Genomic DNA, 12,371 nt, shown 5'->3' with positions numbered 1-12,371 from the left:
ACCCATTGGTCATGGTTATTTCCTCCGGAACCTCCCAAATGCATACCTATCTTTCTTCATGAATTAGCCCTATGATTCTTAAGTCCAATACCCTAATCACTCAGCCATTCTGGTACTACAGCCCTAAGATTCTTACAAAACACATACACAAACACATATACAAAAGCAGTCATATATCTTCCTCACAGAGTCTCAAGATTATTTCAAGTACTTCAGTCTCAAGATGGAATTCATTACACCCCTACTCCCCACATTCACTAATTCCACAAACTTGTATTCAGTGCCTTCCATCTGTCAGGCACTTTGCTAGTCACCTGGGATACATCGGGAATCAAATAGCCCCCACAGAAAGATGTGAAATTGCTACTAGGATAAATACAGCAAAGGACAGTTACCAAGTGCCTTCAAAGGATGTAATGAAGCAAGGTGGAAAAGTCAGAAAAGGCTGCTCTAAAGGAGTTAATATTGAATTAAAATCTGAAGGAAGAGTAGATACTAACTGAGGGAGGATAGAAAGATGATTATTGGAACAGATGCCCTAGCCAGGAAGTAGCAGGAAAACTTGCATACATAGAAGAAGGGTGCTATAGCTAGGGTTCAGAGAACAGGGGGTGTGATGGTTAATATTGAGTGTCAACTTGATTGGATTGAAGGATGCAAAGTATTGTTCCTGGATGTGTCTATGAGGGTATTGCCAAAGGGGATTAACAGTTGAGTCAGTGGACAGGGAGAGGCAGACCCACCCTCAATCTGGGTGGGCGCCATCTAATCAGCTGCCAGCACAGCTAGAATAAAGCAGGCAGAAGAAAGTGGCATGAGGAAACTGGCTGAGTCTTCCGGCCTTCATCTTTCTCCCATGCTGGATGCTTCCTGCACTGGAACATCAGACTCCAAGTTCTTCAGCTTTTGGACTCTTGGACTTAACACCAGTGATTTACCAGGGGCTCTCAGGCCTTTGGCTACAGACTGAAGGCTGCACAGTCAGCTTCCCTACTTTTGAGGTTTTGAGACTCAGACTGACTTCCTTGATCCTCAGCTTGCAAACGACCTATTGTGGGATTTCACCTTGTGATCGTGTGACTCATGTGAGTCAATTCTCCTAATAAACTCCCCATCATATATGCAAATATCCTCTGGTTCTGTCCCTTTAGAGAACCCTAACTAACACAGAGGGGCAAGGTCAACATGCAGCAGGGAGAGAATCAGAGCTGGACCATACAAATCCCTCCACATTAGGGAGCTTTGTCTGTATCCAAAAAGCAAATGGAAGCCAATGAAAGATCATAAGCATGGGGCTAGGTGGTAGTGTTCAGAAGACCTCTCTGACTGTAGTGTGGATTACTGGGAGACCAATGAGGAAGGTATTACAGTATTTCAGGCAAGAAGTAATGACGGTCTTTGGGCTAGGGTGGTGAAAGAGGGAAGTAGACCAACCGGTTTGGGAGTTATTTAGGGGTAGAATTGAATGGAGTTGGTGATAGATTAAATATTGACTAAGGGAGCAGAAAGCACCAAAGATGAACCTAGGCCTCTGCCTAAATATCAGGATGGTGATATTTTCTTAGAGAGTGAAGACATATTTGGGAGACAGAAAGACCATGAGGGTGGTTGCTGACAACTAGAAAGCCATTTATCTTTATGCAAGCTATCAATGATAACTCTCAGGCATCTTGTAGATAATGTGAAAAACCATTGGTAGCTTTTTATTTGTTGGTAAATACATAGCTCATTAAAAAAATTTCTCCCTTCAGATAGAGGAAAAGGTTGTCATTACCATAATAAAATAGTTCCACTTTTAATGTCACATTTAATAATCAGAATTATTAAAGTTCAACTTCATGTTGTCACAATTTAACTGTCAATGTTACCTATATATAATTATACAAATTCCTCCACAGGAGTGGCATAGACTCTCTGTCCTCTATCTTAACCCATTTGTTCCCAAAGTTGCAATTTTTTGAATTTTTGCAATCAGACCTTGGCGATGGCCTTGAGCAGTAGGATGTAAATAACTCCCACATGCTTATTGTTCCAATAATGGAACACTAGGTATAAATGAGATAACATTTATTAAGTTCTACAAGGAAAATCTTTTCCTCCTGTTTGTGAAGGACTGAAATTTTTTCTACTCAAGCACAAGCACAGGGGGCAAGGTCAACATGCAGCAGGGAGAGAATCAGAGCTGGACCACACAAACCCCTCCACATTAGGGAGCTTTGTCTGTATCCAAAAAGCAAATGGAAGCCAATGAAAGATCATAAGCATGGGGCTAGGGGGACATGGAGAAGCACTTTTAGTTTCCCCTCAGATATCATTTGAACTGACAATGGATAGCATTTCATGACTTTTCAAAAAGACTTTTTACAATGAATAGCTTTGGTATATACTCAAGATATAACCAACTTACTGACTTTATGGAGCTAAAAACATTTCTTAAATCAAGTTGTAGTGAAACGTCTATCATTTTACCTAGAGAATCAGAGCCTACATCAGCAATCTCAAATCCTTATTTAGCCTTGGAAATCTCAATATAGTTTTCTTTGGAATGGGGAGTTCTTAATTTTTATAGTATCATTCAGAGTAAGTATGAGAGCCAAAATGCAGAAATAAGTTTCTAAAATTCAAATTAAATTCAAATATTTATTTAACAATGCAACTTTGAGGTTAGCATTCATTAAGAAACAAAGCAGCAAAGAAAAAAAAATCCAGTGATCCCGTTCCAACTAGAAACATTTTCTTAAGCCATTGAAAGGAAACTTTAGAACAGCTTCCAAAACAAAATTTGATTCTACTCTGTAATTAAAATGTAGCTACAGTACATGCCCCCGGGCCCAAAGACCACTCTCCTCATTTTAAGCAGATTCACTGTTAAACAGGCAAGACTTGTCAGATCAGCCCTTGAATGGTATTTCTCAATCAGAAAAAAAAAATCTCTGTTCAAGAGAGCGAGACATTGGTACAGGTCATCCCAAATTCTTGTAGATTAAATTAGCTGGCCTGTGTTTTCTGACTCCTTGTCGGCTTTCCTCCTGCAGGGACACATAGAAGTGGGGATTCAGACTGGCGAGGCTGCTGAAGGGCAGTGTAAGTTGAGGGACAAGGCAAAAAAGAGCAGGCTCTGCTCTGCCTCAGTCTCTCATCAAAAGGTCTTATTTGTTATTGACAAGTTGACAAGTTGACCCTCAGGCATCACCTATTCTCTGAACCCATCCTGTAGAGTTTTTTTCTCCTATGGCCTTTTTCTACATCTCTGTTTAGGGGTTCACTATACATAACAGAATGAGAGTCAAGCGAACCAAATTCTAATCCCAGCACTGACACAGATGAGCCATGCGAGCTTGGGCAAATCTCTTAGTTTGTGACACTAGTTTCACGTCTGTAAAATAAATTCCTCTACATGATTTCCCCTAGATCTCAACAGCCTCTGCTTACTAAGGATAATAACCCTATTTTCACCATCTCTTACCCTTACCTGCATAAAAACACCTCAGCCCCATGAACCCTCCAGCCCCACGGCTTCTCTAATACTTACAAAGTCCCCTTCTTCCATTCAATTACATTAATTTATCATCTATGTGCCAGATTTATGCTTAGCACTGGGACTAAACTAGAAAACAAAATAATATCATATTCCCTGCATTGAGCTAAAATAAGATTTTCATTTAAAGCAGAAAATTCTGACTGCTACAGGAGACACAGATTGTAGGATAACCAGAGTGAACATGGAGACACGAATTGGAAAACTATTGCAATAGTTCAAGTAAGAAAGGATGGTTGGCAGGATTAGAAGGGTGAAGATGGAGAATTCAATAACTATTTTAGAAGTCTTACTAAAGGATTAGGAAGGGGACGTAAGGGGGAGAAAGGGAAAAAGAGACGTGCCAAGGTGACTCCCAGGTTTCTGGTTTGAGCTTTTGTGTTGATTGATGGAAAAACCTGGGGAGGAGCATGTTTGGAGCTTGTGGAGTTCTCTTTGGACACATTCAGTCTGCAACATTCACAAGACATTCAGATGGAGATATCAAGTAGATGATTGGATGCAAGGCTGAAGTGCTCTGGATATAAACATTTGGGAGTTTTCAGCAAATAGGTGTTTGAAACCATGGGAATAGAGGAACTCACCCAAGGAGAGAGAATAGGCTGTCCCACATGAGCTGACAAACTGTCTTCTCATTGTTTGGTGCTAGCACCCATATGTAGCCCAGGGGTGCTGGCCCCTAAGAGCAGTACTCCCCAGGGGTTCATGAGGTATTTGGTTCTTGGCAGGCATCTCCAGGCTAAAGCTAGACTACAGTCAGCCCAGAAGTGGAGCAAATTCTCCCTTCCACACTCAGTGTCCTGCTTGATCACCTGAGCCACAGATCAGGCTGCTGAGTCTCTAGTACTTAGGGGAACATTGCCTGCAAGTCTCACTCATTCCTTATAAACTAGACACCAACATCTGAGCCAGGTGCTGGATGTTGCCCTCAGACCAAAATAAAATAACTGAAACCAAACACCCTTATGCGTGCATTCAGCACACCTACTCAAACTCATCTGAGACTCCATTTAGGCTCAGGCTGCCCAACGTTCACCACCACCACTGTTACTACCACACCATTTGAATAATTCTGAGAGAAAGGTTAACAAATTTTCCCAACCTTCAGCATCTTCATCTCATTAATGCTGTTAATCTTCTACATATGTGGGGATTTGGCTTTGTGAAACACTTGCTGCAAGAGAATCTAGGGAAGCAAAGGATGAAATATTTGTTCTCAATTTGATAAATAACCTACCAACCTATTGATGGCTGTATCACAGGAATAACACTACCACCACCAGAAAAAGCTACCAAACAAATCAACCCTCGTGTCAAATCTTCTTGTCTGTATGACACCAAGTGCGAGAAGAGCACTAGGAGAAGTTTTAAACAATAAAGCATATGTGAACAAGGTGAGTGTAACAATGATCATAATTTGGACCACAGAAAAGGGGTATGGGGAACTTCTAGGCCTAGTAAAAACAACAAAGGAGGTCTGTGTCACAGTCAATCCAGTGTGTACCCTCTGCCTGTTGTGTGGGTCACCTTTACACCAGTATCTGCCAGGCTCCAGTATGCCTCAGGGAACAAAGAACAAGATAACATCCAGTGTCATGTGTGCATGTGTGCACGAATATTGACATGAAATCACATGATTTACTACATAGAATGTAGTAAGAGCTGTGTCTGAAGCAAACAAAATATCTTGGAAAAGGAAGACTTGATTCTTCCCAGCAGCACTGGAGAAAGCTTTTCACTGAGCCCATTTAATCCAAGTATTGAAGGATGTACAGGAGACCTCCAGGAGGGCAAGTCGTAAGTAAAGGAGAGAATTCTAGGCTAGAGGGGGGAGTTCATTTAAATGTGCAAAAGTAAAGAAGCAGATGGTGTTCTGTTATAATATTCCCCAAGTATGTGGAAGTCAACATGGTTGGTACCTAGCAGCGCTAAGTGAGGTGGGAGAAGATTTTAAGTGGCATGCAGACACTACATTCAATAACGCTGAATCATTTGGGATTGAAAAACATTATCTACCTTTTAACTCCTTTCCATCCTCACCCAGGAAACTTTCTCAGTTGGCTCCTAGGATGCTCTAATCTTTCTCTTAAAAGCTAATCTTCCGTATTAACAAATGAGCAGGTTTCAGGCTTGGAGGTTTTACAGGCAATAGTATCTACCTAGAATTTAATATTATTTTGCTTTTATTAATTATTTTTACTTACGGCTAATGACAATGGTTTTCCATTTACAGTCATGATATGAACTTTTTTTCTAAATAAACTCTAATAATGTGATTTAAGTATAAATACAGAAAAATATTGAGGAATTAATCATACAGATGTGGTAAACAGTAAAAATTATGACAGTGGTATGTGAATATAGGAAATTTTAGAAATACTCTCAAGGAGAAAAGTTAGCAGGCTGATATTTTGCTATTACTAGATTGTTCAGGGATCAAGCGTGGTAAAATGGATAAAATTTAAAGCCATGAGATAGAAATTCACATCTTCCTCTGGTACTTTCTAGCTGCATGGGCAAGGGCTCTTAAGGGCTCTAAGTCTCAATCCCTTCACTTTTATATCAAGGATCAGTTATACAAGAATGTAAGGATTAGAGGCAACAAATATGCAGGTCATAAGATTGTAGACATTATTAACCTCCTTTATAACTTCCCAACAAGCTTTCAAGGTTAGTTATGACGAACTCTGACCTAATTTCTCTAATTCTGTGAGACATTAGGTCTGCAGAGCTGTAGTTGGCTTTAAAAAGAAATCAAATATATTATTTCTCTTAATTATTCAATTCACTTATATAAGAATTTAAGAACTCAGCATAATACTCACTCCTAGCTGTTCCTGGGTTGTCCCAAATGGTTGTAAACTGGGGAAGGGACTACCCACCCTGTCCAAGTCAGAGGTTTTATGTAAATTCTAATGGTCTTCTGAATGCATTTTGTAATACTTCTTCAATAAACTAAAAACAAAGAACCATAGAACTACACAAGCAATATAGCCACATCTCTGAAAATTTACAATACTGAGAGAAAAAAAAATCACTCAATTCACATTCCACAGTTGTGGTCCCATCCTTTCAGCCACCTCTCTTCCTCCCATAATAAATGAGGCCTAAAGAAGCCTGTGAACATTAAAAGATTGGCAAACAAAAACTTACACAGCCCTACCACTTGGTTCTCTAGCTTTCTACTTCAAAAGCAAGTGCAGGCTGAAACTTGGAAACCAAGAGGTTTGTCTTTTAATGGTGACACCTTGCCTAAGTAAGATAAACTGGACCAGCCTAGCTCCCTTAGTGAACAGAGTCTGTTTGAATTTCTGGCCTTTGTAAAATTATTAAAGCAGGGCATACAGGCAGTTTCCTCTCAAACAGTAGCAATGATTTTTATTTTCCAAATTATGCATTGCCTTTTTGGGAAACTTGTCATGAGAGGATTTTCTGTCTGCTAAACCTATCTTGCATTTCCTGGAAGTGTTTTATTAAGTGGGTCATCTCATATCACAAAGGAGAAAAAAATACAGGACACTGGTGATATCTCCTGCACAGTTTTGCAGTTCTAGTTACAAGCACAATGCACAAGCAATTTATGACTGCTGGGTCTTTGGTATGGCTATACATTTGTCCTTCACATTTGTATACCACCGCCACACTTCTTCCTAAATGAATCACTAGATTTAAATGGATCAGATATTGCTACTTCTTCTAACAATTTGGTAAAATTCATAAAAATCATTTTTAGAAATGTCTTTTTTGGAGATCAAAGAAATGGAATGATATAAATCTCACACCATAAAAATGACTGCATGATTTTAAATGAGATGTGATCAGACATTTTAACAGTTTTTAAAATGCTTATATTCCCAAGTGATAGTGTCTCCTGCTGGAAATCATAGCTTTTGATTGGCTAAAAAGACTGAAAATGGCAGTGCTCTACCTCCTACCTTTTACACACACAAAAATGACCAACTGCTTCTGAATGATCTTTATAGCTTGTTAATGATCTGTTTAAGGTTATTATAGTTTATAAAATGTTTTTTGTTTTGCAAATTCTGGCTATGTAAACATAACCATAAATACAAGAAGACAAGTGTACTTCTAGGGTCTGATACTTTCTTTGTTGAGATATTAATAGTGTCAAATTTTGTATCTGAGGCATTGGAAAATGATCAAAGAATTCAAAATTTAACTTTGATAGAGTAGCTCTTTAGAAGAAAGAAAGCATGTGGCTTCATTACAGAACTCCGCTTAATCTCAGTATCTGAATGTTCCAAGTTTAAATAAATTCTCACAAGCCTGCTTGCTTTCTGATTGCCAAGTATGAACAGCCACAAGCAGGATCTGACCTGTACCTATAAACATGTAAACCAGCACAAATGAAATCACTAAGCGACGTAAAAGCAACAAGGAACAAGCACCCGTTAATTTTAAAGATAATATAAACAAAATGATACCTGTTCTTCGGCTCTTTGGTTTCTCAGCGTCGATAAATATCTCCTAATTGCATGGAGAGGATATTTTTTGAAATAAGAGAATCTAGATGGAGGCAACAGACTATCCATAGTGAGGAAAGCAAGAGGGTCCTTGTCTGCACCTCCTTGTCAGCAACCATATGAAATTAGAAACTTAGCAATTCCTCAGATGCCTAAAGATTTGTCTGTAGCTCGACCACTTCCCTCCTACAAACAAAGCAAATGTTCTCCTTGCTGTTTCCTCTTTTGGGTAGAGTTCCTGGTGAAACCAGACAGCCAAGTATGAACACTGTCTAGAAGCGTCCAGAAATGCAATGCCCAAAGGGCAATAGGAATTCAGGGGCTGGTCCACAGAATGCAAATTGCTTAGTGGTAGTGATGCGACTGTCCTATTTCTAGCAACAGTGTTCTGTTGCGAGCTATGTTAATATTAGCTAGCTGGTGACTTTCCATACCCACAGACTCTCGTGAGGCTTAATTTTAATTCTTCTGACACTTTTTCTAGTTCTTAAACAGGGCATGAGATGTGGTTTTCCCAGTTTCCTTCTAGATTTCTTATCATCATGCGCACACACAGACACACGGCTCAGTTGCGGTCTGAGCTCGAAAGTGTTGATTCATTCAGTCTTGAGAAGACTGTTTTAGGGGACTTCTAAAAAAAACTTAACAAATTACCTCACTCTTCATTGTTATCAAGGAGCTCATTGTCAGCACTGAAAACGTTTGGCTTGCACTGTGATGCATTATGCAACATGCCCAGTAACCAGATACTTTACATTAATTGAACAATAGCTGCAAACAGATTCTGTTCTGAGTTAAAAGCCTTCTCTCCTTGAATCCTTATCTCAAATCCACAGGCTGAATTCAGAAACATTAACTTTCCCCAGGCTTTTAAAAACTATGAATGTGAGAGAAAATGTTTTAAGTTTACTTTCTAACTCTTATTAAAAAAAAGATTCATGCTTAAAAAAAAAAAGAACAAAAGAAAAAGAAAAAAGAAAAATAATGCCAAGAGGTCTGTGGTCTTAGGGGACATGAAATCATAAAATTTGAAAGTTCAATATTTTCTTAATACTTTATAGAGATCACAGGGTTTTTCTAAACTAGGGCCCCAAATAGACTTTACTATTTTATTATCCTTTTAAACTTTACAGTAGCTGGTTCCTTTGATGGAAACATTTGGTCACTTCTGTGAGGGGCTGTCATGTAGAAAACAGACTGGACATCAACAAAAATTATGTGACCCAGAGTTTTCTTTAAGGGTGAAAGAAAGCCCTGGTTTTTCCCTCTTCCTAGAGAGCACTGCAAGTTGCGGGGAAGAGGAGGTAGGCAGAGCTGGGGAAATTACATTGCAGCCTTAGTTGTCCCCCTGGACAGCCTCCCTGACACTCCTGGATGGGTCACCTGCCTTCAGGGAACACACTTGATGGCCTAAAGCTGGTTGTGCTGCAAGCAGCCCAGGCCATCTGTCAGGTTGGCATTGGGCCCACTAGCAAGGTGATCTTCCAGACTCACCAGGACCAGCCTGGCAATTCCAAGAAGTCATTTACATATTGCTACTGGAGCTGGCTCCTAGGAGGAGGCCCTGCCCTTCTGTCACCTCTCCAGGTGCACCATGCTACATGCCTACAGAGGCTCTGCACGTCCTTCTCTGTATGCTGGAGACAGCTGACTCTAATGAGGGCAAGAGAGAAGCAGTGTGCTTGTGAAACACCTGAATGCTAAGGGCACAGTGCTGCATGCTCCCTGCCAGTTCATGACCCAGAAAAACAAGAAGTGTAGAAAGCCAGATACCCTGGGCCAACTTGAAGCCCTGGAAAGAGAGGCAGCCCTAGGGATTGTGTGGGCAGGGAAATGTGTCGTTCATACGAACCCTCGAGATCCACTAACTGCCCTTTTGCTTCTCTTTTTAAAAATATCTAAACCTTCAGAGATGCCTCTTTATTGTGGGCAGAAGCCAGCAGCCTGCTAAACACCCACAGCATGACTGGTGATCCAATCTTTTCCCAACAGACGAACACAAAGCAGACTTCATTTCCACAGTTGTTTCAGGATCACTTTTTCTGGGGCTGAGGTGAGTGATGAAAAGAAATGGGGAGGGAGAAATGCAGCATCCCCAAACAAAAACTGTTCTATTAGATGAAGCACAAAAAAGAAAAATGTGTGAAACAAATTCAATTAAAATACCTTTAGGAATTTAATTGATAACGAATATAAATCATATCTAATACTAATTGGGCCCTTTGGCCAGGTGATGTGCTAAAGTCTTTACATGTATTATCACATGTAATCCTACAGTAACATATGGGAAAACTAAAGCTCAGAGAGGGTAACAATTTGCTGAGGTCGCACAGCTGCAAAAACAGAGGCGAAGGGGATTCTAACCAGATAAACCTGACTCCAGTATCTGTATCCAACCTGTATACTGCAGAACCACTTAACCCACTCCCAGAAATGAATTCTCAAGGACCTATTAACTTGAAGAAGGAAAGACATGGTGTTACCTTGTTAAAGAGAAATACAGGCCAGGCATGGTGGCTCACGCTGGTAATCCCAGCATTTTGGGAGGCCAAGGCGGGCAGATCACTTGAGGTCAGGAGTTTGAGACCAGCCTGGCCAACATGGTGAAACCTCTTCTCTACTAAAAATACAAAAACTTAGCTGAGTGTGGTGGTGCGTGCCTGTAATCCCAGCTACTTGGGAGACTAAGGCAAGAGAATCACTTGAACCTGGGAGGCGGAGGTTGCAGTGAGCCCAGATCGTGCCACTGCACTCCATCCTGGGCAACAGAGCAAGACTCTGTCTCCAAAAAAAAAAAAGAGAGAGAGAAATACAAATACAGATGGCTAGGAATTTGCAGACTACGATTGGAGAGCAAGTACGTCTTCTCAAACAATCGTACAACCTCCTGTCCTGAATTCTCTATAAATAATGTTCATATCATTACCTACCTCTTAAAGATTCCTTTATGAAATGATTCTGGTGATGCTAAAATAAGCTGTATTTGTAGATACAGATATTCTGCTTCCCAATTTTTGAAAACTACTACAATCTCAGTTTCTGTTTGACATAGGTTTCAATGGTCCGTCTATATTTAATAAAATATGAATGTGGGAATTTATGCACCCTGTTTCTCAGGTGGTAGGCATAGTCTCCTTAAGTTTACAGTATGGACATCTCTGCCATCACAGCTTGGAGAAGTGCCTTTTTTTTTTTTTTTTTTTTAAGGCGTGCCATTTTTTATTGCCCCTGTGGCTCAGGTGCCTTAATGAAAGACAGCTGACCAGAGTCCTGGTGGCTACAATCTATATCTGCAAGGACTGAAGGGCCCAATGTTTCTTCCACAAGTATATGAGGTATATTTTGCCCTCTGCAAAGTAGCACAATAAAGAGTGGAAGCAGGCCGGGCACGGTGGCTCACGCCTGTAATCCCAGCACTTTGGGAGGCCAAGGCAGGCGGATCATGAGGTCAGGAGTTCAAGAACAGCCTGGCCAAGATGGTGAAACCCTGTCTCTACTAAAAATAGTAAAATTAGCTGGGCGTGGTGGTGTGTGCCTGTAATCCCAGCTACTCAGGAGGCTGAGGTAGGAGAATCACTTGAACTTGGGAGGCAGAGGTTGCAGCGAGCCGAGATCACTCCACTGCACTCCAGCCTGGGTGACAGAGCAAGACTCCATCTCAAAAAGAAAAAGAAAAAAAAAAAAAAAGAGTGGAAGCGGTTATCTGTTATTTTGCAGAACTCACTCCCACCCCTCGTCCTCGATAGAAAATTAACTAACAGAAACCATGAATCCAGGAAAGTCATAGGTTAAGGCTGTAATCCCACAATGAAAGGATATTTGTGTGTTCTCTGTGCTTTCTAATAATAATCTGCTTTTTTGCAAATGGCTTAAAGTATGGGGAATCCCAGATTCTTCACTTGAAAAGCAACATAATGAGGCAAAGCCAACACCAGGAAAAATAGTGGTAAGGGAGTGAGCAGAAAGATATTTTACAGTTTATTCTTTTTCAAATGTTAAAGAAGAAAGGATGAAAATGTAGGTTTGTGAAGTCATCTAGCACTGTGCATTGCACACAGTAGGTGTTTAGTTAACATATACCAATGCATATTCATTGAAAGAGAATGACAAAGAAGAAAGAATTGGATCCAAGGGTTAAATACAGGTTGAGAAACATGAAACAAGAATTGAGAAACAGTGTCTCCAGGATACCTTTGAATTGATGAGATTTTCAAATTGCATCAGGACAAAAATGAAAACCCTACTAATCTCCTCCTTCCAATCAGTGCTAAGAGTTCCCATCAGGAAAATGATTCCATTCTCTGGGAATTAACCCAGCCCGGATACAGAGTGAAGGGCCGGCAGTTAGG

General features: G+C 40.4%; 1 protein-coding gene across 3 annotated transcripts in view; it reads right to left on the bottom strand.

Annotated features, from left to right (window-relative positions):
- The window catches only part of ATP2C1 (ATPase secretory pathway Ca2+ transporting 1), a 164,104-nt gene extending 155,504 nt beyond the window's left edge, over positions 1–8,600 (bottom strand). For all 3 annotated transcript variants that reach the window (XM_009446464.3, XM_001146246.6, XM_009446471.4), the window contains exon 1: positions 7,984–8,600. In XM_009446464.3, coding sequence (XP_009444739.1) covers positions 7,984–8,091 — 108 coding nt within the window. In that variant the 5' untranslated portion in view covers positions 8,092–8,600. The remainder of the gene's footprint in view (positions 1–7,983) is intronic.
- Between the last annotated feature and the right edge of the window lie 3,771 nt (positions 8,601–12,371).

This window comes from Pan troglodytes, chromosome 2 (assembly GCF_028858775.2).
Source record: "Pan troglodytes isolate AG18354 chromosome 2, NHGRI_mPanTro3-v2.0_pri, whole genome shotgun sequence".
Lineage (NCBI taxonomy): Eukaryota > Metazoa > Chordata > Mammalia > Primates > Hominidae > Pan > Pan troglodytes.
This window is presented reverse-complemented; position numbering and strand designations above follow the sequence as displayed.